General features: G+C 52.4%; 1 protein-coding gene across 4 annotated transcripts in view; it reads right to left on the bottom strand.

The window, feature by feature from the left end:
* Positions 1-26,613, bottom strand: part of LOC137349107 (von Willebrand factor A domain-containing protein 5A-like) — a 51,562-nt gene that overhangs the window by 19,873 nt on the left and 5,076 nt on the right. For 2 of the 4 annotated variants that reach the window (XM_068014458.1, XM_068014459.1), the window contains exons 2-14: positions 19,207-19,256; positions 18,253-18,455; positions 17,719-17,941; positions 16,467-16,633; positions 14,937-15,051; positions 11,547-11,716; positions 9,354-9,442; positions 8,812-8,956; positions 7,422-7,501; positions 5,339-5,453; positions 4,888-5,046; positions 4,308-4,411; positions 357-568 (exon numbers count right to left, since the gene is read on the bottom strand). In XM_068014458.1, the coding sequence (XP_067870559.1) occupies positions 357-568; positions 4,308-4,411; positions 4,888-5,046; positions 5,339-5,453; positions 7,422-7,501; positions 8,812-8,956; positions 9,354-9,442; positions 11,547-11,716; positions 14,937-15,051; positions 16,467-16,633; positions 17,719-17,941; positions 18,253-18,455; positions 19,207-19,249 (1,825 nt within the window). In that variant the 5' untranslated portion in view covers positions 19,250-19,256. Of the gene's footprint in view, positions 1-356; positions 569-4,307; positions 4,412-4,887; positions 5,047-5,338; positions 5,454-7,421; positions 7,502-8,811; positions 8,957-9,353; positions 9,443-11,546; positions 11,717-14,936; positions 15,052-16,466; positions 16,634-17,718; positions 17,942-18,252; positions 18,456-19,206; positions 19,257-20,392; positions 20,501-21,645; positions 21,745-26,613 lie in introns of those variants that run through there. The other 2 variants (XM_068014456.1, XM_068014457.1) reach the window with 2 other exon arrangements.

Below are 26,613 nucleotides of genomic sequence, written 5' to 3'. Positions count from 1 at the left end.
CATATTTGAGCCAGCGTGTCGCAACCCTTCAACCACATTAATTGGACGCAGGATCCAAGAGTGAAGCAGGTTTGGATTCAGCTGGGATCAGGTATGAGAGTGACTCTTGACTGATGGATTGGCGCGTTTGTGAAGGGCGGCTGTTTCATCTGAGAGAGGGAGAAACAAACCAGAGCAGGCCCCTTCTGGTCTGAACCACGCCTAGGCCCTCCCCCCATTATGGACAGACAATCATCATTCCCCCTCTCTCTCTCTGGGGTCGGCTTTGACCCCAGGTCACAGAGGGTGAAACGTCACGCATTCACTCTACTTCAAGAAATCAATCCTTCATCCCAATAAAATGCAAGGCCAGGTACCTTGAAACAGGGGGATGTTACGTCTGACCATGGGCCCCTGCAAGGGCTCGTTGAGGTCTTTGTTGATAGCGATGAAGGCTGTGTGCGGGGAGATGACACTGGCCTGGGTGCTGATCTCAATGATACGCTTTTTCACCTCCTCTGTTTCTCGACTGGAGCCTGAATCCAGGGTCTCGATCATCGTCTTTGCTGCCAGGTGGTGGATGGTTGGCCTGAAGGAGCAGCAGAGAAAGAGATTTAGAAACGGGTGCAGGGTCACCAGGAGCCCCAGTATCGGTATATCACACCGACTGGAGCCCCAGTATCGGGGCATCACACCGACTGGAGCCCCAGTATCGGAGCCCCAGTATCGGGGTATCACACCGACTGGAGCCCCAGTATCGGGGTATCACACCGGCTGGAGCCCCAGTATCGGGGTATCACACCGGCTGGAGCCCCAGTATCGGGGTATCACACCGGCTGGAGCCCCAGTATCGGGGTATCACACCGGCTGGAGCCCCAGTATCGGGGAATCACACCGACTGGAGCCCCAGTATCGGGGTATCACACCGACTGGAGCCCCAGTATCGGGGTATCACACCGACTGGAGCCCCAGTATCGGGGAATCACACCGACTGGAGCCCCAGTATCGGGGTATCACACCGACTGGAGCCCCAGTATCGGAGCCCCAGTATCGGGGTATCACACCGACTGGAGCCCCAGTATCGGGGAATCACACCGACTGGAGCCCCAGTATCGGGGAATCACACCGGCTGGAGCCCCAGTATCGGGGTATCACACCGGCTGGAGCCCCAGTATCGGGGTATCACACCGGCTGGAGCCCCAGTATCGGGGTATCACACCGACTGGAGCCCCAGTATCGGGGTATCACACCGACTGGAGCCCCAGTATCGGGGTATCACACCGACTGGAGCCCCAGTATCGGGGTATCACACCGACTAGAGCCCCAGTATCGGGGTATCACACCGACTGGAGCCCCAGTATCGGGGTATCACACCGACTGGAGCCCCAGTATCGGGGTATCACACCGACTGGAGCCCCAGTATCGGGGTATCACACCGACTGGAGCCCCAGTATCGGGCTATCACACCGGCTGGAGCCCCAGTATCGGGCTATCACACCGGCTGGAGCCCCAGTATCGGGGTATCACACCGACTGGAGCCCCAGTATCGGGGTATCACACCGACTGGAGCCCCAGTATCGGGGTATCACACCGACTGGAGCCCCAGTATTGGGGCATCACACCGACTGGAGCCCCAGTATCGGGGTATCACACCGACTGGAGCCCCAGTATTGGGGCATCACACCGACTGGAGCCCCAGTATCGGGGTATCACACCGACTGGAGCCCCAGTATTGGGGCATCACACCGACTGGAGCCCCAGTATCGGAGCCCCAGTATCGGGGTATCACACCGACTGGAGCCCCAGTATCGGGGTATCACACCGACTGGAGCCCCAGTATTGGGGCATCACACCGACTGGAGCCCCAGTATCGGAGCCCCAGTATCGGGGTATCACACCGACTGGAGCCCCAGTATCGGGGTATCACACCGACTGGAGCCCCAGTATCGGGGTATCACACCGACTGGAGCCCCAGTATCGGAGCCCCAGTATCGGGGTATCACACCGACTGGAGCCCCAGTATCGGGGCATCACACCGACTGGAGCCGCAGTATCGGAGCCCCAGTATCGGGGTATCACACCGACTGGAGCCCCAGTATCGGGGCGTCACACCGACTGGAGCCCCAGTATCGGGGCGTCACACCGACTGGAGCCCCAGTATCGGGGCGTCACACCGACTGGAGCCCCAGTATCGGGGCGTCACACCGACTGGAGCCCCAGTATCGGGGCGTCACACCGACTGGAGCCCCAGTATCGGGGCGTCACACCGACTGGAGCCCCAGTATCGGGGCGTCACACCGACTGGAGCCCCAGTATCGGGGCGTCACACCGACTGGAGCCCCAGTATCGGGGCGTCACACCGACTGGAGCCCCAGTATCGGGGCGTCACACCGACTGGAGCCCCAGTATCGGGGCGTCACACCGACTGGAGCCCCAGTATCGGGGCATCACACCGACTGGAGCCCCAGTATCGGGGCATCACACCGTCTGGAGCCCCAGTATCGGGGCATCACACCGACTGGAGCCCCAGTATCGGGGCATCACACCGACTGGAGCCCCAGTATCGGAGCCCCAGTATCGGGGTATCACACCGACTGGAGCCCCAGTATCGGGGCATCACACCGACTGGAGCCCCAGTATCGGGGTATCACACCGTCTGGAGCCCCAGTAGCGGGGTATCACACCGACAGGAGCCCCAGTATCGGGGTATCACACCGTCTGGAGCCCCAGTAGCGGGGTGTCACACCGACTGGAGCCCCAGTATCGGGGTGTCACACCGACTGGAGCCCCAGTATCGGGGTGTCACACCGACTGGAGCCCCAGTATCGGGGTGTCACACCGACTGGAGCCCCAGTATCGGGGTGTCACACCGACTGGAGCCCCAGTATCGGGGTGTCACACCGACTGGAGCCCCAGTATCGGGGTGTCACACCGACTGGAGCCCCAGTATCGGGGTGTCACACCGACTGGAGCCCCAGTATCGGGGTGTCACACCGACTGGAGCCCCAGTATCGGGGTGTCACACCGACTGGAGCCCCAGTATCGGGGTATCACACCGACTGGAGCCCCAGTATCGGGGTATCACACCGACTGGAGCCCCAGTATCGGGGTATCACACCGACTGGAGCCCCAGTATCGGGGTATCACACCGACTGGAGCCCCAGTATCGGGGTATCACACCGACTGGAGCCCCAGTATCGGGGTATCACACCGACTGGAGCCCCAGTATCGGGGAATCACACCGACTGGAGCCCCAGTATCGGGGAATCACACCGACAGGAGCCCCAGTAGCGGGGTATCACACCGTCTGGAGCCCCAGTAGCGGGGTATCACACCGACTGGAGCCCCAGTATCGGGGTGTCACACCGACTGGAGCCCCAGTATCGGGGTGTCACACCGACTGGAGCCCCAGTATCGGGGTATCACACCGACTGGAGCCCCAGTATCGGGGTATCACACCGACTGGAGCCCCAGTATCGGGGTATCACACCTGATTTGAGGTCTGGTACCAGGTAAAGTGGGCCCTGAATTGGGATCCGGTACCAGGTAAAGTGGGCCCTGAATTGGGATCCGGTACCAGGTGAAGTGGGCCCTGATTTGGGATCCGGTACCAGGTGAAGTGGGCCCTGATTTGGGATCCGGTACCAGGTGAAGTGGGCCCTGATTTGGGATCCGGTACCAGGTGAAGTGGGCCCTGATTTGGGATCCGGTACCAGGTAAAGTGGGCCCTGAATTGGGATCCGGTACCAGGTAAAGTGGGCCCTGAATTGGGATCCGGTACCAGGTCAAGTGGGCCCTGAATTGGGAACCGGTACCAGGTGAAGTGGGCCCTGATTTGGGATCCGGTACCAGGTGAAGTGGGCCCTGATTTGGGATCCGGTACCAGGTAAAGTGGGCCCTGATTTGGGATCCGGTACCAGGTAAAGTGGGCCCTGATTTGGGATCCGGTACCAGGTAAAGTGGGCCCTGAATTGCGTTCCGGTACCAGGTCAAGTGGGCCCTGAATTGGGAACCGGTACCAGGTCAAGTGGGCCCTGAATTGGGATCCGGTACCAGGTAAAGTGGACCCTGAATTGGGATCCGGTACCAGGTAAAGTGGACCTTGAATTGGTGTCAGGGGTTTTGGATTGGCAGGTACTCAGTTGGAGCCCAGTTACCTCCCAGTTTTAAATAAAAGCAAAATACTGTGGATGCTGAAAATCTGCAACAAAAACAGAAAGTGCAAGAAATCTTCAGGTCTGGCAGCATCTCTGGAGAGAGAGAGAGAGAGAGAGAGAAACAGAGTTAACGTTTCGATTCGGATAGAAGTCTTCTTCAGAACCAGTTACCTCCCAGTCTTGTTGGGCTGAAGGCTGAACTTGGTGCTATTTTGGACGAGCTGCTCTTCCACGGAATATTTCAGGGACATCTTGACCTCAAGACAGGGGTCAACCTGAGGGTGGTAAAGGGCACAGGTTACATCATAGGGCAAAGTGCATCACATTTTACTGCACCCCTGCATTCCCAGTCCAGGAAACCCCTGCATCCCCAGTCCAGGAAACCCCGCAACCCCTGCATTCCCAGCCCAGAAAAACCCCCGCAACCCCGGAATTCCCAGCCCAGGAAATCCCGCAACCCCGGAATTCCCAGCCCAGCATGCAGAGACTCTCTATTTCAAAGGGGTCCGTGACGGAGAGACTCCCTTTTTAAAAGGGGTCCCTGACGGAGAGACTCCCTCTTTAAAAGGGGTCCTTATACTGAGACCCATCACTAAGATACCGTGGGACGACATTCCTGTTTCAAAGACTTTTACATTTCAAAGACCCTTCCATTCACAAACCCACTGCCCTGGGTGTCCCCTGGATCTAACAACCTGACGTTCTGGCAGAGATCTGGGGGAATCCTCCCCTCTTCCACCGCATTCCTCACCTTCCCCTTCAGTTGTGCATAGATGATGGATCTCTGACCATTGAAGAGAACGGTGGGGGGCTGGGATAAAAGCACAGCCTCCAGTCCAGAGGGCAGTTCCCAGCTGATGGTCAGGCCTGTCACAGCTGGTTGGAGCGCAAACCTCAAACTCTGCAGCACCTACAAGAAAGAGAGAAAGAACTGGCATTTTTACAGGGCTTTTCACCACCTCGGGACATTCCAAAGTGCTTCACAGCAAATAAGATACACCTGTTGAAATGTGAGAAACGTGGCAACCAATTTGCACACAGCAAGATCCCACGACCGTCTGACTGAGAGAAGCTTGTGGAGCAAGGGCGATGACTCTCCTCCCGGATTTTCCTGTAAGTATCATTCAGGAATTCCGACTCGGCATTCCCAGTCGGGGCTCAGGCTCCCCCTCCACCCAAGTCACTTTCCCAGATCTTGGTACCTTTGGCTGCATCCTCTCCTTCCCGGTGATGAACTCGGAATTCCCTGACGCAGCCTTGGCGATGCCTTTGATGAGCTCTGTCGAGGCCCCCTCACCGATCCCGAAAGAAAAGCACCTGGACAACAGGAGGAAAAGGTTTGGTTATTTAGAGGATAACTACCGGGGCTGTGTGAGCGGCGAATAGGGCACAGATTCGATGAGCCAAATGGCGTCTGTTTTCTGACCCACTCTGGTTCGACAGTTATTCTTTTTTTCGATCTTCCTCGCTGCCATGCTCCATCTGACTACAGACTAGCTCCCTGCTGGAGTGCAGCTTGCTTATTGAATGGACGGTAAACTATTTAATCTCAGACGTCACCAATCAAAAACTAAGACCACTCTGACTTCAGTCACTGAGCTCCAATATACTGATGACGCTGCAGTAAGTGCTGTGTTGGAAAGGGATCTTCAGAGAATCATCGACGTATTTACTGAGGCATATGAGAAGATGGGATTTACGTTCAACGTTCAGAAGACCAAAGTCCTCCATCAGCAAGCTGGCCACCTGAGGAAGGGAGTCTTTGAAGATCATGACATCAAAACTGAAACCAAGTTCATGGTCTACCACGCGGTTGTGATCCCGACCTTACAGTACGGGGCTGAAACATGGACAACGTACAGGAGGTACCTCAAAGCACTGGAGTCATTTCACCAACGCTACCTGTGGAAGATGCTACATATCAAGTGGGAGGACAGCTGCACCAACATCAGTGTCCTCTCTCAAGCATAGAGGCTGTGATTATCCGCCATCAGCTTTGTTGTGTTGGTCATATAGTTCAGACGTCAGATACCAGGCTCCCAAAGCAGGCCGCCTTCTCCCAGCTCAGTCAGGGCAGACGCACCAGAGGAGGACAGAAGAAACACTTCAAGGATGTGCTGAAAGCCAACGTGAAGAAATGCAACATTGGCATCAACTCCTGGGAGACCATCGCCCTGGACCGAAGCAGATGGAGGCAGAGTCTGTGGGAAGCATCCCGGCATTTTGAGACCCAACGACAACAAAATGAAGAGGAAAAGCGAGAGCGGCAAAAAGAACAAACCGCGACCCAAATAAATAATACATGAGCAGACATCCCACATGACAAGAAATGCCCTGCGTGCCATAAAGTCTGTAGATCCTGAATTGGCCTCATTGGCCATCTTCGGACTCACGGAAGACAATCATCCTCGCCTGTGAGGGATAGCCAAGATAATAATAATACTATTGTAATGTAGGAAATGTTGCAGCCGATGAGCGCACAGCAAGATCCCACCAAAAGCAATATGGTGAAGAGCAGATTTTAATGATGTTGGTTGAGGGATATATTGAGTAGGACATCAGGGACAATTCCACCTGCCCTCTTCCAATTCTGCCCGTGGGATCTTTCTCCTCCATCTGAGAGGGCAGACGGGGCCCTCGGTTTAAGGGTCTCAACCCAAAGATGGTATCCCCAACGGTGCAGCGCTCCTTCAGTACTGGCAGCAGGAATGTCGGCCCTGGATTACGGAGCTCGAGTCTCTGAAGTGGGGACATGCAGCCTTGGCCTTCTGACTCAGAGTGAACGGTGAAACCGCTGAGCACTGAGAGATCGGAGGAGGCCAAGAGGACGAACGGGAGGAGGGGGGTGCGGTTCGGGAAAGGTCAGGGAGTGGTCCAGGAAAGGCTGGGTGAAGGACTCGGGGTTTGGGGGAGGTCGTGGATAGGTGGGATGGTCCAGGGAGGTCAGGAAGAGGTCAAGCAGAGGTCGGGAGGAGGTCAAGCGGAGCAGGTTAAGCGGAACAGGCCTACGACCCGGACATAACATTTGGGCCGTCCGCTTGTCAGCACGAATCTGGCGAGCTCTAGTGTGTCCCCAAGATGCCGCCCTCCCCCACCCCGCACTGTGTGTCTGCTTACAGTCGGCATGGCTGTGCGCTGGGAGAACCGCGGCCCATTACCTGCGCTCCGGCAGGGCACAGCTCAGGGGGCTCGGTGGTGTTGCTGGAATGACATACGGGAAGCGTCAGACACTCCCCCCACACCGCACCCAGTGACACAGAATGCCCCACCACTGTCTACGTTTACCTGTGACTGTGGGCGTTCTTTCGAACCTCAGCAAGTACACTCTGTGTGTTCGACACCTCGCCATCGGTGAAAACAAAGAGCTGGAAGAGCAGAGGAAGAGTTAGCGGGAGGGGCGGCGATTGGGTGTGTGGAAGACAGAGAACTATCCACTCAATTCACCCTTCACTCCCTCAAACATTCGCCACCACATTTCCGAAGGTGCTGCCAATTGCCAGAGTCCAGGTCCACGGCCATCAGACACCCCGCCCACCGCCCCTCCCAGACAGCGGGCACTGCAGAATAATCGACTGTGGTTGACATCGCATCCGAACACAATTCAGACCTCACCGAACACATGTGTATGCATACCCATCCTCACTCACATACTCGGGCAAACACATACACTCATTCACTTACGTGCACGCACACACACACACTCTGACAGAGACACACTCTCACTCTATATCTCCATTAGAGTCAGAGAGTCATACAGCACAGAAACAGGCCCTTCAGCCCATCGTGTCCATTCCTTCACTGTCGCTGGGTCACAATCCTGTAACTCCCTCCCTAACAGCATTGTGGGTATACCGACCCCACATGGACTGCGGCGATTCAAGAAGGCATCTCACCACCACCTTCTCAAGGGCAATTAGGGATGGGCAATAAATGCTGGCCTGGCCAGCGACACCCACATCCCATGAATGAATAAAAAAAGTCAGAGAAACAGACACACACGCATCCACATGCTGATATGCTTACACATACACGCCCACTCACTTGCACACACTGTCACTCACACACTAGAGTTCTTAGACATTAAAATCCCACAAACTGCAATGGGATAAATCAGCAAAGCAAATATCTTTTCGTGATGTTGGCTGAGGGATAAATATTGGCCCCCAAGGATACCAGTGAGAACTGACCCCGCTCTTCAAATAGCGCTCATGGGGTCTGTTATATCCACCTGAGAGGGCAGACAGGAGCTGTGATTTTAACGTCTCATCCGAAAGACGGCACCTCCGGCAGTGCAGCGCTCCCTCGGTACCGGCACTGGCAGTGTCAGGCCTGGATTACGGGGCTTGAATCTCTGGAGTGGGACTTGAATCCAGGTCCATCGGACTCAGGGTGGAGAGGGCGCTACCCCCAAGTGAGCCGCAGCCGACACTGACAGACTGCACCAGACAGAGTCGGAAGGAAGGGAACCCAGTTCGATCTTCATTCAAACAAGAGGGAGCGTGGTTCCACTCCCTTACTGCGTCCCTGGGCGGTTGTCCCTCTTGTTCTGTGGCTGGGGCTCAGCTCTGTTTAAATAAACAAACCGTCGGTGAACCTCCCTGCACTGGCAGCAATGGGCCCGGTCACCCGCCACCCCCCTGCTTCCCCCACCAGCAGACTCATTCTGCGCTGTTACCTGCCGTGGGTGCCCTGGTTTACAGGGCTTCCTGTAAATGGCGGTGAGAGGCTGCAGGATCTCAGTCCCTCCCATGTTTGCCTCCATGTGCTTCAGTATCTTCAGCGCATTCTGCATCGACTCCTGATTGTACTTGACACTCTCACTGCACAAGACAGAGAAAGAGAGAAAGAAGAAGGAGTTAGAGTTTTGAGCGGGCAGCAACATGTGGACTCACTCAATGTGGTGTACTCAGGACGCTACGGTTCAGAGTTTGGCAGCCTCCCCTGCTCCCGCCACACCCTCCCTCCTCCCTCAGCCAAATGACCTGAAGGATCACCAGTGTGGATGCGCACTTGCTGTCAGTAAGGGTCAGTCTGACCTGCTGTCCCCACCCAATCCTCCATCACAGTGAGAGAGAGAGAGAGAGAAAGAGGAGACCCTCATTCCTCTCTCTCTGGGGCACGATTTGATACAAGGTCGAAGAGGGTGAAAGGTCGGTGCTAAATTCACCATGAGGGCCCATCCTGGTTTCCCATCACATGACAAAAATTCCCACTTACGGGAAGAAGGAGTCAAAGTGGCTTCCGAATCCGTAAACATTGAAGAAACATCCCATGGGCAGGCTCTTCAGGAGGAGGAGCAGGGTGTCCTGTCAGAACAAACTTCCCGTTAGTCACAGCATCAGCTTCTTTCTCTAATGTTCCCTCCCTCCCACTCTGCGGGAGAATCCACCGCATTACCCATTGCTTCAGCCCAACAGGCTGTGACTCAGGCTAGAAACACGCACAAGTATATTCATTACACAGTAAAGAATCATTACCCTGCTGGAAGAACATAGAGTCTGTACAGTTACACAGTCAGTAATTCTTATCCTGCTGAATAAACTGCGAATCTGCACAGTTACACAGTCAGTAATCCTTACCCTGCTGAATAAACAGTGACTGTACAATTACACAGTCAGTAATCCTTACCCTGCTGAACAGTGACTCTGTACAGTTACACAGTCAGTAATCCTTACCCTGCTGAATAAACTGCGAATCTGTACAGTTACACAGTCAGAAATCCTTAACCTGCTGAATAAACAGTGACTGTACAATTACACAGTCAGTAATCCTTAACCTGCTGAATAAACAATTACACAGTCAGTAATCCTTAACCTGCTGAATAAACAGTGACTGTACAATTACACAGTCAGTAATCCTTAACCTGCTGAATAAACAGTGACTGTACAATTACACAGTCAGTAATCCTTAACCTGCTGAATAAACAGTGACTGTACAATTACACAGTCAGTAATCCTTAACCTGCTGAATAAACAGTGACTGTACAATTACACAGTCAGTAATCCTTAACCTGCTGAATAAACAGTGACTGTACAATTACACAGTCAGTAATCCTTAACCTGCTGAATAAACAGTGACTGTACAATTACACAGTCAGTAATCCTTAACCTGCTGAACAAACAGTGACTGTACAATTACACAGTCAGTAATCCTTAACCTGCTGAACAGTGACTCTGTACAGTTACACAGTTAGTAATTCTTACCCTGCTGAATAAACAGTGACTGTACAGTCAGTAATCCTTAACCTGCTGAATAAACAGTGACTGTACAATTGCACAATCAGTAATCCTTGTCCTGCTGAATAAACAGTGACTGTACAGTCAGTAATCCTTAACCTGCTGAATAAACAGTTACTGTACAGTCAGTAATCCTTAACCTGCTGAATAAACAGTGACTGTACAGTCAGTAATCCTTACCCTGCTGAATAAACAGTGACTGTACAGTCAGTAATCCTTACCCTGCTGAACAAACAGTGACTCTGTACAGTTACACAGTCAGTAATCCTTATCCTGCTGAATAAACAGTGACTGTACAATTGCACAATCAGTAATCCTTGTCCTGCTGAATAAACAGTGACTGTACAGTCAGTAATCCTTAACCTGCTGAATAAACAGTTACTGTACAGTCAGTAATCCTTAACCTGCTGAATAAACAGTGACTCTGTACAGTTACACAGTCAGTAATCCTTGCCCTGCTGAATAAACAGTGACTCTGTATAGTTACACAGTCAGTAATCCTTATCCTGCTGAATAAACAGTGACTGTACAATTGCACAATCAGTAATCCTTGTCCTGCTGAATAAACAGTGACTGTACAGTCAGTAATCCTTAACCTGCTGAATAAAGTGACTGTACAGTCAGTAATCCTTACCCTGCTGAATAAACAGTGACTCTGTATAGTTACACAGTCAGTAATCCTTATCCTGCTGAATAAACAGTGACTGTACAATTGCACAATCAGTAATCCTTGTCCTGCTGAATAAACAGTGACTGTACAGTCAGTAATCCTTAACCTGCTGAATAAACAGTGACTGTACAGTCAGTAATCCTTAACCTGCTGAATAAAGTGACTGTACAGTCAGTAATCCTTACCCTGCTGAATAAACAGTGACTCTGTACAGTTACACAGTCAGTAATCCTTACCCTGCTGAATAAACAGTGACTCTGTACAGTTACACAGTCAGTAATCCTTACCCTGCTGAATAAACAGTGACTCTGTACAGTTACACAGTCAGTAATCCTTACCCTGCTGAATAAACAGTGACTCTGCATGGTTACACAGTCAGTAATCCTTATCCTGCTGGATGAACAGTGACCACACACATCTTAGGCTCTGGCTGTGTTGAGTCCGCTGCGATTACCCCTCCCCATAGAATGCTTGCCACTCCACTGCCCCAGATCTACAAATTACCTTGGCACTTTCAATACGAGTGAGCCCATCGTTGTGGTAGGACATTGGGCTTCCCATGCTTCCAGAACGATCCATGAGGAAGATGAACTCCCCGCTTGTAACTTGGGACGATTTCTCAGGAAAACTGGGATAGAGGTTGACCATAACCGTGGGGTCTCCCATCAGGGTCCCTGAATAACGACCAAACAGGACTGAATGGGAGAGGAACTGGGGATTCACAAAAGACACAAAATGTGTACTCCATAGCTGCAGCCCATCTAACCCTGAAGTGAACCCTAACCCAGGCCATTACTCAGGTCTGTCTATAACAGAACCCCGTCCCGCCATCTGACCTCGCACCCTCAGCATTACCCGAACCCAGCACACCCCAACCCAACCTGTACCTAACCCAGCCTCTCCCTCCATCCCAACCCAACCTGTACCTAACCCAGCCTCTCCCTCCATCCCAACCCAACCTGTACCTAACCCAGCCTCTCCCTCCATCCCAACCCAACCTGTACCTAACCCAGCCTCTCCCTCCATCCCAACCCAACCTGTCCCTAACCCAGCCTCTCCCTCCATCCCAACCCAACCTGTCCCTAACCCAGCCTCTCCCTCCATCCCAACCCAACCTGTCCCTAACCCAGCCTCTCCCTCCATCCCAACCCAACACAACCTGTCCCTAACCCAGCCACTCCCTCCACCCCAACCCAACCTGTCCCTAACCCAGCCTCTCCCTCCATCCCAACCCAACCTGTCCCTAACCCAGCCTCTCCCTCTATCCCACCCCAACACAACCTGTCCCTAACCCAGCCACTCCCTCCATCCCAACCCAACCTGTACCTAACCCAGCCTCTCCCTCTATCCCACCCCAACCCAACCTGCACCTAACCCAGCCTCTCCCTCCATCCCAACCCAACCTGTCCCTAACCCAGCCTCTCCCTCCATCCCAACACAACCTGTCCCTAACCCAGCCTCTCCCTCCACCCCAACCCAACCTGCACCTAACCCAGCCTCTCCCTCCATCCCAACCCAACCTGTCCCTAACCCAGCCTCTCCCTCCATCCCAACACAACCTGTCCCTAACCCAGCCTCTCCCTCCATCCCACCCCAACACAACCTGTCCCTAACCCAGCCTCTCCCTCCATCCCAACCCAACACAACCTGTCCCTAACCCAGCTTCTCCCTCGATCTCACCCCAACACAACCTGTCCCTCCATCCCACCCCAACACAGCCTGTCCCTAACCCAGCCTCTCCCTCCATCCCACCCCAACACAACCTGTCCCTAACCCAGCCTCTCCCTCCATCCCAACCCAACACAACCTGTCCCTAACCCAGCCTCTCCCTCGATCCCACCCCAACAGAACCTGTCCCTAACCCAGCCTCTCCCTCCATCCCACACCAACACAACCTGTCCCTAACCCAGCCTCTCCCTCCATCCCACCCCGACCCAACCTGTACCGAACCTAGCCTCTCCCTCCATCCCACCCCAACCCAACCTGTACCTAACCCAGCTTCTCCCTCCATTCCACCCCAACACAACCTGTCCCTAACCCAGCCTCTCCCTCCATCCCACCCCAACACAACCTGTACCCAACCCAGCCTCTCCCTCGATCCCACCCCAACAGAACCTGTCCCTAACCCAGCCACTCCCTCCATCCCACCCCAGCACAACCTGTCCCTAACCCAGCCTCTCCCTCTATCCCACCCCAACACAACCTGTCCCTAACCCAGCCTCTCCCTCCATCCCACCCCAACACAACCTGTACCCAACCCAGCCTCTCCCTCCATCCCACCCCAACACAACCTGTCCCTAACCCAGCCTCTCCCTCCATCCCACCCCAACACAACCTGTACCCAACCCAGCCTCTCCCTCCATCCCACCCCAACACAACCTGTCCCTAACCCAGCCTCTCCCTCCATCCCAGCACAACCTGTCCCTAACCCAGCCTCTCCCTCTATCCCACCCCAACACAACCTGTCCCTAACCCAGCCTCTCCCTCCATCCCACCCCAACCCAACCTGTACCTAACCCAGCCTCTCCCTCCATCCCACCCCAACCCAACCTGTACCTAACCCAGCCTCTCCCTCCATCCCACCCCAACCCAACCTGTACCTAACCCAGCCTCTCCCTCCATCCCACCCCAACAGAACCTGCCCCTAACCCAGCCACTCCCTCCATCCCACCCCAGCACAAACTGCCCCTAAACCAGCCTCTCCCTCTATCCCACCCCAACCCAACCTGTCCCTAACCCAGCTTCTCCCTCCCTCCCACACCAACACAACCTGTACCTAACCCAGCCGCTCCCTCCATCCCACCCCAGCACAACCTGCCCCTAACCCAGCCACTCCCTCCATCCCACCCCAGCACAACCTGTACCTAACCCAGCCTCTCCCTCCATCCCACCCCAGCACAACCTGTACCTAACCCAGCCTCTCCCTCCATCCCACCCCAACCCAACCTGTACCTAACCCAGCCTCTCCCTCCATCCCACCCCAACAGAACCTGCCCCTAACCCAGCCACTCCCTCCATCCCACCCCAGCACAAACTGTCCCTAACCCAGTCTCTCCCTCCATCCCACCCCAACCCAACCTGTCCCGAACCCAGCTTCTCCTTCCCTCCCACACCAACACATCCTGTACCTAACCCAGCCGCTCCCTCCATCCCACCCCAGCACAACCTGCCCCTAACCCAGCCACTCCCTCCATCCCACCCCAGCACAACCTGTCCCTAACCTAGCCTCTCCCTCCATCCCTCACCAACACAACCTGTCCCTAACCCAGCTTCTCCCTCCATCCCACCCCAACAGAACTTGTCCCTAACCCAGCTTCTCCCTCGATCCCACACCAACACAACCTGCCTCTAACCCAGCCTCTCCCTCCACCCACCCCAACCCAACCTGTACCGAACCCAGCCTCTCCTTCCATCCCACCCCAACACAACCTGTCCCTCACCCAGCTTCTCCCTCTATCCCACCCCAACACAACCTGTCCCTCACCCAGCTTCTCCCTCTATCCCACCCCAACACAACCTGTCCCTCACCCAGCTTCTCCCTCTATCCCACCCCAACACAACCTGTCCCTCACCCAGCTTCTCCCTCTATCCCACCCCAACACAACCTGTCCCTAACCCAGCCTCTCCCTCCATCCCACCCCAACCCAACCTGTACCTAACCCAGCCTCTCCCTCCATCCCACCCCAGCACAAACTGCCCCTAACCCAGCCTCTCCCTCCATCCGACCCCAACACAACCTGTCCCTAACCCAGCCTCTCCCTCCATCCCACCCCAACCCAACCTGTCCCTAACCCAGCTTCTCTCTCCAAGCCACCCCAACCTCAGGCGATCCTCACCTGCCCATTCTGCCCCCGACCTTCAGTGAGCCCAATAGGCCAACCATCACCCATTTACCTGGTGCTGAAGACTCCACCCCGGCCTCAACGATGGCACTCGGTGTGTGAATATTATCATAGAATATCAGCAGCTCAACATCCTTATCAAAACTGTGTCCGTCCATTAGAGATAGCTGGAGGAAAGGATCAGAAACCAGAAATTAGACAGAGAGCGAGAGACACCAGTCAGTGCAAAGATATCACCCTGAGAGAGAGGGACTGAGACACCAGTCAGTGTACAGATATCACCCTGAGAGGGACTGAGAGACACCAGTCAGTGCACAGATATCACCCTGAGAGATAAGGACTGAGAGACACCAGTCAGTGTACAGATACCACCCTGAGAGAGAGGGACTGAGCGACACCAATCAGTGTACAGATATCACCTTGAGAGCGGACTGAGAGACACCAGTCAGTGTACAGATATCACCCTGAGAGATAAGGACTGAGAGACACCAGTCAGTGTACAGATATCACCCTGAGAGATAAGGACTGAGAGACACCAGTCAGTGTACAGATATCACCCTGAGAGAGAGGGACTGAGCGACACCAATCAGTGTACAGATATCTCCCTGAGAGAGATGGGACTGAGGGACACCAGTCAGTGTACAGATATCACCCTGAGAGAGAGGCACTGAGAGACACCAGTCAGTGTACAGATATCACCCTGAGAGAGAGGGACTGAGCGACACCAATCAGTGTACAGATATCACCTTGAGAGCGGACTGAGAGACACCAGTCAGTGTACAGATATCACCCTGAGAGATAAGGACTGAGAGACACCAGTCAGTGTACAGATATCACCCTGAGAGATAAGGACTGAGAGACACCAGTCAGTGTACAGATATCACCCTGAGAGAGAGGGACTGAGCGACACCAATCAGTGTACAGATATCTCCCTGAGAGAGATGGGACTGAGGGACACCAGTCAGTGTACAGATATCACCCTGAGAGAGAGGCACTGAGAGACACCAGTCAGTGTACAGATATCACCCTGAGAGAGAGGGACTGAGCGACACCAATCAGTGTACAGATATCTCCCTGAGAGAGGGGACTGAGAGATACCAGCCAGTGTACAGATATCACCCTGAGAGAGGGGACTGAGAGACACCAGTCAGTGTACAGATATCACCTTGAGAGAGGGGGACTGAGAGACACCAGTCAGTGTACAGATATCATCCTGAGAGAGAAGGACTGAGAGACACCAGTCAGTGTACAGATATCACCCTGAGAGAGAGGGGACTGAGAGATACCAGCCAGTGTACAGATATCACCCTGAGAGAGGGGGACTGAGAGACACCAGTCAGTGTACAGATATCATCCTGAGAGAGAAGGACTGAGAGACACCAGTCAGTGTACAGATATCACCCAGAGAGAGAGGGACTGAGAGACAGTGAAAGGTCACCAACCTGAATCGTTGACTTTGTTTGTCTCTCTCCGCAGATGCTGCCTGACCTGCTGAGTATTTCCAGCACTTTCTGATTTAGTTTGGGATGTTACTGCCCTCTCCACCCCACAACTGCTCTGTGGCTGCACCGAACCCTCTTACCTTGGCCGCTGTCTTGTCTGGGGTCAGGTACTCCAGGGCGGTCAGCGCACATTTGGATTGGACACGGGAGATCCTGTTTGGGCAGTGGATCTGGGCCTTGAGAGCCAATGTGTAGGGAGGGTGAACCACCCGCGGAATGTCCTGGGTCACACTGGGAGCCTGGGCACCTGAGAGGGTTCAACAGTGGCACGGTTAGATAGCAGCCCCGGTCTCACCATCTCCTCCCTGCACTCACTCCGTTCCTCAACCTGAACCCCCAAACGTTTCACGGTCCCTGGGCTCCTTTCCTACCGATAATCCAGACACTTCAAATCCAAGCCCAACCATTACTGCCCTGACCATCATCTTCCGTTCAGCTCATTCACCTGAGGTCCATTTCTCTCGGACTCCCAGCACCAGGGGTTAAATTACAAGGACAGGTTACATGCACTCAGCATGTATTCCCTTGATTGTACAAGATTATGGGGTGATCGAATCAAAGGTGTTTAAGATGATTATCAGATTTGATGGGATAGATGGAGAGAAACTCTCTCCTCAGGTGGGGAGTCCAGAGCAAGGAGGATTAATCTGAAAGTTACAGTCAGGCTGCTCAGGGGGACATCAGGAAACACTGAGTTAGCGGGGTGGGGTTGCAAATAAAAATTGGGAACTAATATTCATAGATTACTGCAAAGCAAGGCTCATTACATTTATGGGACCAAGGCAGGTTGGTGGAATTAACTGATTTAAATGGCGGAGGAGCCTCAAGGGGCTGAATGGCCTGTTACCGTTTCTAAGTAGGAGGCTCGAGGGGCTGAGTGGCCTCCTCCTGTTTTAGCTTGGTGTGGGAACACACTCTAGATACACATCTCTGTGTCAGAATGCAGCACAAGTCCCTGTGAGCACTGGATGCAGACAGTTCACTATCTGCACCGGTCTAAATGAGGGAGCTTCTTCATTGAAAGAGGGTACAGAATCCTGGGGTCTAGGTGGGGCAGTGAGCCTGACATTGACCCATCAGCCTTTGGGACCTGGGGTTAAATCCAGCCACAGACAGAGGGGTACCTGTCCTGGGAGTGTTTGATGGGGACAGTGTAGAGGGAGCTTTCCTCTGTATCTAACCCCCTGCTGTACCTGTCCTGCAGTGTTTGATGGGGACAGTGTAGAGGAAGCGTTACTCTGTATCTAAACTCATGCTGCCCTGAGTTCATCGTTGACGCACCCTGCCTGACTCCTGAACGTTGCCAGTATAACTCCAGGACTCGCGCCTCACCTGCAGGGGTGTAGCGGGGATTGAGAACAGCGGGCAGAACAAACCGCAGTGCCCCATCAGCCTCGATTGCCAGCTCCTGGACAAAGGAGAAGGAGACGCTGGCGCTCTGACCAGGGGGTAGGTTGCCCACGGTGCAGGTGAAGATGTCACTGCTGCTGCTGTCCTCCTCCAACAGGAAAGCCTGGTGTCCAGAGGAGATGGCATCATCATATTCATCCTTGGCCTGTGGAGGTGGAAGAGTGGGGTGGAGGTGGAAGAGTGGGGGGGAAGAGGAGGAAAAAGGAATTATTGGTTATAAAAGGAACGATCACAGACTAGTATCGCTAGCTCTCCTGTATTGTCCCTGAGTTTCCCTGAATCCTCACTCACCCCCCAGCATCAGCAACATTCCCTTCTGCCTCAGGTTCCCATACTAACACCTCAGGTCCCCCACCTCAGGACCCTCCATCTCCACTAAAACATACCACACCCCTGCTGGACCCCCAACTGCCCTGATATCCCTCTGTGCTCCCACCTCCCTCACCAATCTCCCACCTCCTCTTTCTCCTTCATCTCAGCCACAATCTTCTTCCCATCCACCGTGGCCTGGAAGTTGTAGACTGCAGCATCACTGTCCATGGGGAAGACGAAGACGGCCTCCACGGGATTGGTCTCCTCATTCCTGTACTCCAGGCTCGCAGAGACATCGGCCACAAAGCCCTTCACCTCCACCTCCACCGAGATGCTCTTCAGCGGGACTGGGACAGGGGAGAGAAGAGCACAGTGAGAGGAGACAGCGCTGGAAACCAACGGATCCATTCACTCCCATTGTACACAATCCCAATGGACTGAACACACTCCCATTGTACACAATCCCAATGGACCCAAACCCCTTCCCATTCACTCCCATTGTACACAATCCCAATGGACCCAAACCCCTTCCCATTCACTCCCATTGTACACAATCCCAAAGGAAACAAACCCCTACCCATTCACTCCCATCGTACACAATCCCAATGGATCCAAATCCCTTCCCATTCACTCCCAATGTACACAATCCCAATGGACCCAAACCCCTTCCCATTCACTCCCATTGTACACAATCCCAAAGGAAACAAACCCCTACCCATTCACTCCCATCGTACACAATCCCAATGGATCCAAACCCCTTCCCATTCACTCCCATCGTACAAATTCCCAATGGACCCAATCCCCTTCCCATTCACTCCCATAGTACACAATCCCAATGGCCCACACTTCTCTCCTGAATGGTCTGGCTCTGATTTGAACATTTCGTCCTCTCGTCCTAGACTATCCCACCAATGAATAAAGTTTCTCTCCATCTACCCTATTAATTCTTCTGAGAATGCCAAAGTCCTCAGTCAAGCTACTATCTGTATTCCGAGGAATATGAGCCGGGGAATAAGTTACGTAATGTCTCCTCATAATCCCAACGGACCCAGCCTGTTCCCAATCTCGACTCCCTGTGACCAGTAACTGATCCTTTACCTGGGGTGTTCTTTGCTGTCAAGAGTCCGCAGGGTCTTTCCATGGTGTATCTGGAATGTGAAAAAGACGTGAATAGCATAGACATTGAACTGGACGCTCCGCATCAGTCTCTCCATTTATAACTCATCTTCACGTCACAAAGCTCAGGCAGCACAGACTCACTTCGAGGTTTGTGACAGCAGGAGCAGGGTTGTGTTGTCAAGTTATCACTGGCATGTAGTTACTGACAACAACCATGTTCAGAGGCTGCAGAGGGTCACTGAAAGTTTCCTCAAGCTTCAGGAATCCGGGTCCAGGAATCAGAGCACCAAATATCAGGCCTATGTTCCAGTGCCCTTCCCGCTGTGTGTGTGTGGAACTCAGAACTCCCCCCTCCCCCACCCCCCCCCCCACCCAAATCACTGGTATCAGCTAACAGAGCACAGAGTGGGGGCTGGGGAAGGGGGAGGGATGGAACCCTGTTCTGTGGGGCTCAGTACCACACCAGCTGGGGCTCTCAGTCACTGAGTTGTTGGGGCGAGCCAGGTTTAGAAGCTTGGGAGTCAACTGCCTCTGTGCCTATTACAGAAAAACAACACAAAGACAGCTGGGTGGATCCACTTTGGGGTCTGACACAGGAGTGAAGCCTTTGTGCAAAAGGACCCAGGCTTAGGCGGGACGGGGTGGGGACTAAAATTTCATTGAGGAATTTCAAACCTCCTCCTCCTCACCACTCTGGAAATTCCCCAAAAAATACCACAGCAGAATAAAGAACAGAATTGTCAAGGCTGAGAGCATCAAGATCACAGGTTACAGGCATGACCGTGTGCTCCCAGGCAGCAGCCTCCCATGTGTTCCCGTGTGTTCCAGGACAAAAATGGTTGGTCTGGAGCACAAGCTGGTACACAACCAGGCTGTGGCTCAGTCAGCTTAACTCTCAATTCTGAGTCTCTCAATCCCTCAACCAAATTCACAACAAAAACAGATCAACTGGTCATTACCGCATTGCTGATTGTGGGATCTTGCTGTGCAAAACCTGGCTACCACATTTCCAGCATTACTCTTTCCCTGGGAGGTTCTCTGTAACTGGGAGTCTCCCTGTCCCTGGGACTCTGTAACTGGGAGTCTCCCTGTCCCTGGGACTCTCTGTAACTGGGTGGGAAAGTCCCAGACAGCTGACAAGTTAAATAACCAAAGAATGTTTTACCTTCTCTCTCTCTCCCTTCTTGACCTCTCTGTACACCTCTTTATTTTTCACTCTTCCCTCACACTGTTTGCTGTGTCCAGTCTCTCCGTACAGTTTAAATCCCATCCTTCCAATCTCACAGAGCCTGCCTCCTCCCACTGGATTCTGCTGACTCACTCTCCCAAGCTGAAGTGGAGGAGCTTTAACTGTAGGGAGCGTCTCTCAATCACTGGAGTGTTTTCCAATGGCAACACAGCAGCCAATTCATCATCTCCTGTTTCCAAACTGAAGCATTTTTCCAGGTGATTTCCTCTCCTGTGTGTGCACAGGCCTGAAAAAGTTTTTCCTCGTGTCTCCATTGCTTCTTTTGCCAATCACCTTAACTCTGTGCCCTCTGGTTCTCGATCCTTCCACCTATGGGAACAGTTTCTCCCTATCTACTCTGTCCAGACCGCTCATGATTTTGTACACCTCTATCAAATCTCCTCTCAACATCTCCGAGGGAAACAGTCCCAACTTCTCCAATCTCTCCACGTAAACTGATATCCCACATTCCAGGAACCATTCTCCTAACTCCGACACACGTGCTAACGATCTACCGGACGGTCGGACCGTAAGACGCGTGGCAATTTTAGGCATCCTTTTTCCAGGGAAAAGTGCAGCTTATGTCCAGTAAATACAGTAACTTAAATACGAGGGTTAACTCATTATTAACATCGCTAGTTATTAAATGATGTTTCTTATATATAACTATGTTTTAATCCGTTTTAATCTGCCCTGGTTGGAAGTGGTCGAGTGGGGTGTGGTGCAGGAATGAACACTTCAGGCACAAGGACTCAATGAGGAGAAACTGCAATCATGTTGCGGGATTACGTTATCATTGTAAATTTCTCTGGGGTATCAGACATGCGACTCATGCACTTTTTCTTTCAAATTCTTTCACACGATGTGAGCGTTGCTGGCAAGGCCAGCGTTCATTGCCCATCCCTAATCGCCCTTGAGAAGGTGGTGGTGAACCCTGAAACTGCGTAGGAAAGTCCCAAAAAGGACAAAAGTTAAAGGCTGTAAGCAAGGAATGTAACACCTCCTCTCTCCCTCTCTCTCTTTCACATCCTCTCTGTACACCTCTTTCTTTCCCATTGCTGTTTGTGGGAACTTGCTGTACAAAAAACTGGCTGCCACATTTCCTGCAATACTCTGTCCCTGGGAGTCTCTCTCTGTAACTGGGGAAATCCCAGGCAGTTCAAAAGTTAAATAACCAGACCATGTTTTACCTTCTCTCTCTCCACGTCGTCTGTATGCACTCTCCTCACTCTGTCTGCTGCGTCCAGTCTCTCTGTACAGTTTAGATCCCACCCTTCCAACATAAACAGTGCCTGGTTCCTCCCCCCGGATGCTGCTGTCTCATTTGCTGAAGTTGACGAGCAGCTTTAAATATAGGGAGTGGCTCTCAATAATTGGACAACACAGCATCCAATTCACCATCAGCTGTTCACAATTAAAGGATGTTTGCTGGTCATTTCCTCTTGTGTGTGGCTGGTGTGTGTTTGTTTGCATATGTGATGTGGATGCATGTGGTGTGTGCATATGTAGTGTATGTAGCATTGGTATATGTGGTGTATGTAGCATTGGTATATGTAGTGTATGTAGCATTGGTATATGTAGTGTATGTGTATGTAGCATTGGTATATGTAGTGTATGTAGCATTGGTATATGTAGTGTATGTAGCATTGGTATATGTAGTGTATGTGTATGTAGCATTGGTATATGTAGTGTATGTGTATGTAGCATTGGTATATGTAGTGTATGTAGCATTGGTATATGTAGTGTATGTAGCATTGGTATATGTAGTGTATGTGTATGTAGCATTGGTATATGTAGTGTATGTGTATGTAGCATTGGTATATGCGGCGTGTGTGTGTGTAAAACCCATAGCTAATCTGTACTTCTGGTTTTCTGACTAACATCACCGAATCCCACCACAGCAGAAGGTAGAATTTGAATTCAATTCATAAATCTGGAACTAAAAGCTAGTCTAATGATGGCTATGAAACCATTATCGATTGTTGTAAAAACCCATCTGGTTAGCTAACGTCCTTTAGGGAAGGCAATCTGCTGTCCTTACCTGGTCTGGTCTGCAGGTGACTCCAGACCCACAACAATGTGGTTGACTCTTAAATGCCCTCTGAAATGGCCCAGCAAGCCACTCAGTTGTATCAAACTGCTACAAAGTCAATAAAACAGAACGAAACCCAGACAGACCACCCAGCATTGACGTAGGCACCGGAAACGACAACTGCAAACCCAGCCCTGTCGACCCTGCAAAGTCTTCCTTACTAACATCTGGGGGCTTGTGCCAAAGGTGGGAGAGCTGTCCCACAGACTAGTTAAGCAACAGCCTGACATAGTCATACTCATGGAATCATACCTGACAGACAATGTCCCAGACACTGCCATCACCATCCCCGGGTACGTCCTGTCCCACCGGCAGAACAGACTCAGCAGAGGTGGTAGCACAGCGGTATACAGTGGGGAGGGAGCTGCCCTGGGAGTCCTCAACATCGACTCCGGACCCCATGAAGTCTCATGACATCAGGTCAAACATGGACAAGGAAACCTCCTGCTGATTACCACCTACTGCCCGCCCTCCCTCCCCACCCCCACCCCCGCCACCCTCAGCTCATCACTCAGTACTCCATGTTGAACACCACTTGGAGGAAGCACTGAGGGTGGCATGGACACAGAATGTACTCTGGGTGGGGGACTTCAATGTCCATCACCAAGAGTGGCTCGGTAGCACCACTACTGACCAAGCTGGCCGGGTCTTAAAGGACATAGCTGTTAGACTGGGTATACGGCAGGTGGTGAGGGAACCAACAAGAGGGAAAAACATACTTGACCTCATCCTCACCAATCTGCCTGCCACAGATGCATCTGTCCATGACAGTATTAGTAGGTGTGACCACCGCGCAGTCCTTGTGGAGACAAAGTCCCGCCCTTCACATTGAGGATACCCTCCATCGTGTTGTGTGGCATTACCACCGTGCTAAATGTGATAGATTTCAAACACATCTAGCAACTCAAAACTAGGCATCCATGAGGCGCTGTGGGCCATCAGCAGCAGCAGAATTGTATTCAACCACAATCTGTAACCTCATGGCCCAGCATATCCCCCACTCTACCAATACCATCAAGCCAGGAGACCAGACTTGGTTCAATGCGAGTGCAGGAGGGCATGCCAGGAGCAGCACCAGGCATACCTCAAAATGAGATGTCAACCTGGTGAAGCTACAACACAGGACTACGTGCATGTCAAATTGCATAAGCAGAATGCAATAGACAGAGCTAAGCAATCCCACAACCAACGGATCAGATCTAAGCTCTGCAGTCCTGCCACATCCTGCTGTGAATGGTGATGAACAATTAAACAACTGACAGGAGGAGCAGGCTCCACAAATATCCCCATCCTCAATGATGGGGGAGCCCAGCACATCAGTGCGAAAGATAAAACTGTAGCATTTGCAACAATCTTCAGCCAGAAGTGCCGAGTGGATGATCCATCTCGGCCTCCTCCTCAAGTCCCCAGCATTACAGATGCCAGACTTCAGACAATTCAATTTACGCCGCGTGATATCAAGAAATGACTGAAGGCACTGGATACTGCAAAGGCTATGGGCCCTGACAACATTCCAGCAATAAAGCTGTTCCAGTACAGTTACAACACTGGCATCTATCCAGCAATGTGGAAAATTGCCCAGGTATGTCCTGTACACAAAAAGCAGGACAAGTCCAACCCAGCCAATTACTGCCCTATCAGCCTACATCTCATTCATCAGTAAAGTGATGGAAGGTGTCATCAACAGTGCTATCAAGCAGGATTTGCTTAGCAATAATCTGCTCAGTGACGCTCAGTTTGGGTTCCACCAGGGCCACTCAGCTCCTGACCTCATTACAGCCTTGGTTCAAACAGGGACAAAAGAGCTGAACTCAAGCAGTGAGGTGAGAGTGACTGCCCTTGACATCAAGGCAGCATTTGTCTGTGTATAGCATCAAGGAGCCCCAGCAAAACTGGAGTCAATGGGAATCAGGTGGAAAACACTCTGCTGGTTGGAGTCATACCTAGTGCAAAGGAAGATGGTTGTGGTTATTGGAGGTCAATCATCTCAGCTCCAGGACATCACTGCAGGAGTTCCTCAGGGTAGTGTCCTAGGCCCAACCATCTTCATCTGCTTCATCAATGACCTTCCCTGCATTGTAAGGTCAGAAGTGGGGATGTTCGCTGATGATTGCACAATGTTCGGCATCATTCACGACTCCTCAGATACCGAAGTAGTCCGTGTAGAAATGCAGCAAGAACTGGACAATATCCAGGCTTGGGCTGATAGATGGCAAATAACATCCGCACCACACAAGTGCCAGGCAATGACCATGTCCAACAAGAAAGAATCGAACCATCTCCCCTTGACATTCAATGGCATTATGATCGCTGAATCCCCCACTATGAACACCTTAGGGGCTACCATTGACCAGAAACTCAACTGGAGTAGCCATATAAATACCGTGGCTACAAGAGCAGGTCAAAGGCTAGGAATCCTGCAGCGAGTAACTCACCTCCTGACTCCCCAAAGCCTGTCCACCATCTACAAGGCACAAGTCAGGAGTGTGATGGAATACTCTCCACTTGCCTGGATGGCTGCAGCTCCAACAACACTTAAGAAGCTCAACACCATCCAGAACAAAGCAGCCCGCTTGATTGGCACCCCATCCACCAAAATTCACTCCCTCCACCACCGACGCACAGTAGCAGCAGCAAACCCGCGACCTCTACCAACTAGAAGAACAAGGGCAGCAGATACATGGGAACACCACCACCTGCAGGTTCCCCTCCAAGTCACACACCATCCTGACTTGGAACTATATCACCGTTCCTTCACTGTCACTGGGTCAAAATCCTTTCCTAACAGCACTGTAGGTGTACCTACCCCACATGGACTGCAGCAGTTCAAGAAGGCAGCTCACCACCACCTTCTCAAGGGCAATTAGGGATGGGCAATAAATGCTGGCCCAGCTAGCAACGCCCACATCCCGTGAATGAATAGAAAAAAAAAGAAATAGAAGCAAAAGTAGGTCATATGGCCCCTTAAGCTTGCTCCTCCATGCAATGTGATCATGGCTGACCTGATCTTGGCCTCAGTTCCACTTTCTCGCCTATCCTGCATACCCCTTGACTCCCCTGTAGTTCAAGAATCTGTCCAACTCAGCCTTGAACATATTCAATGACTCAAATGCCACAGCGCTCTGGGGTAGAGAATTCCAAAGACTCACGACCATGTGAGAGAAGAAGTTCATAGAATCATAGAATGGTTACAACACAGGAGGCCATTCGGCCCATCGTGTCCCTGCTGACACTCTGAGCGCAACCCAGCTCGTCTCATCCCCCGCCTTTTCCCCGTAGCCCCTGCAAATTCTTTTTCTCTTCAGATAATTATCCAATTTCCTCTTGAAAGCCATGATTGAACCTGCCTCCACCACACTCCCAGGCAGTGTTTTCCAGATCTTAACCACTCGCAGCGTGAAAACGTTTTTCCTCATGTCACCATTGCTTCTTGTGCCAATTCCGTTAAATCTGTGCCCTCTGGTTCTCGATCCCTCCACCAAGAGAAACAGTTTCTCCCTATCTCCTCTGTTCAGACCCTTCATGCTTTTGAACAGCTCCATCAAATCTCCTCTCAATTTTCTCTTCTCCAGGGAGGGCAGCCCCGGCTTCTCCAACCTCGTCCATGTAACTGAAGTTCCTCAGCCCTGCAACTGTACTCACGAATCCTTTCTGCGCCCTTTCCTAAAATGTGGCACGCGCAACTGGTCGCAATAGACATAGACATAGAGAGATACAGCACTGAAACAGGCCCTTCGGCCCACTGAGTCTGTGCCGACCAACAACCACCCATTTTATGCTCATCCAATGTCAATCCCGTCCTTCCCAGGGGCTTTTCCGTTGGCTAGAGAATCAATGGCATCACTGAGTTCCGATTTTGTTGGCTGTACGTCCAGCTCATCCATGACTGGTTGAGGCTGGGCTGCATTGAGGGTGGTCTCAGTGACAGCATTCTCCCTGGAGTACAGTTCTAGGTAGTGCTCAACCCAGCGGTCCATTTGCTTGCGTTGGTCAGTGATTGTGTCCCCTGATTTAGATTTGAGGGGGGTGATCTTCTTGATGGTTGGCCCAAAAGCTCTCTTAATGC

The sequence above is a fragment of the Heterodontus francisci genome, chromosome 34 (assembly GCF_036365525.1).
Source record: "Heterodontus francisci isolate sHetFra1 chromosome 34, sHetFra1.hap1, whole genome shotgun sequence".
NCBI lineage: Eukaryota > Metazoa > Chordata > Chondrichthyes > Heterodontiformes > Heterodontidae > Heterodontus > Heterodontus francisci.
Note: the sequence above shows the minus strand (reverse complement) of the source record. Positions and strands in the feature narration are given on the sequence as shown.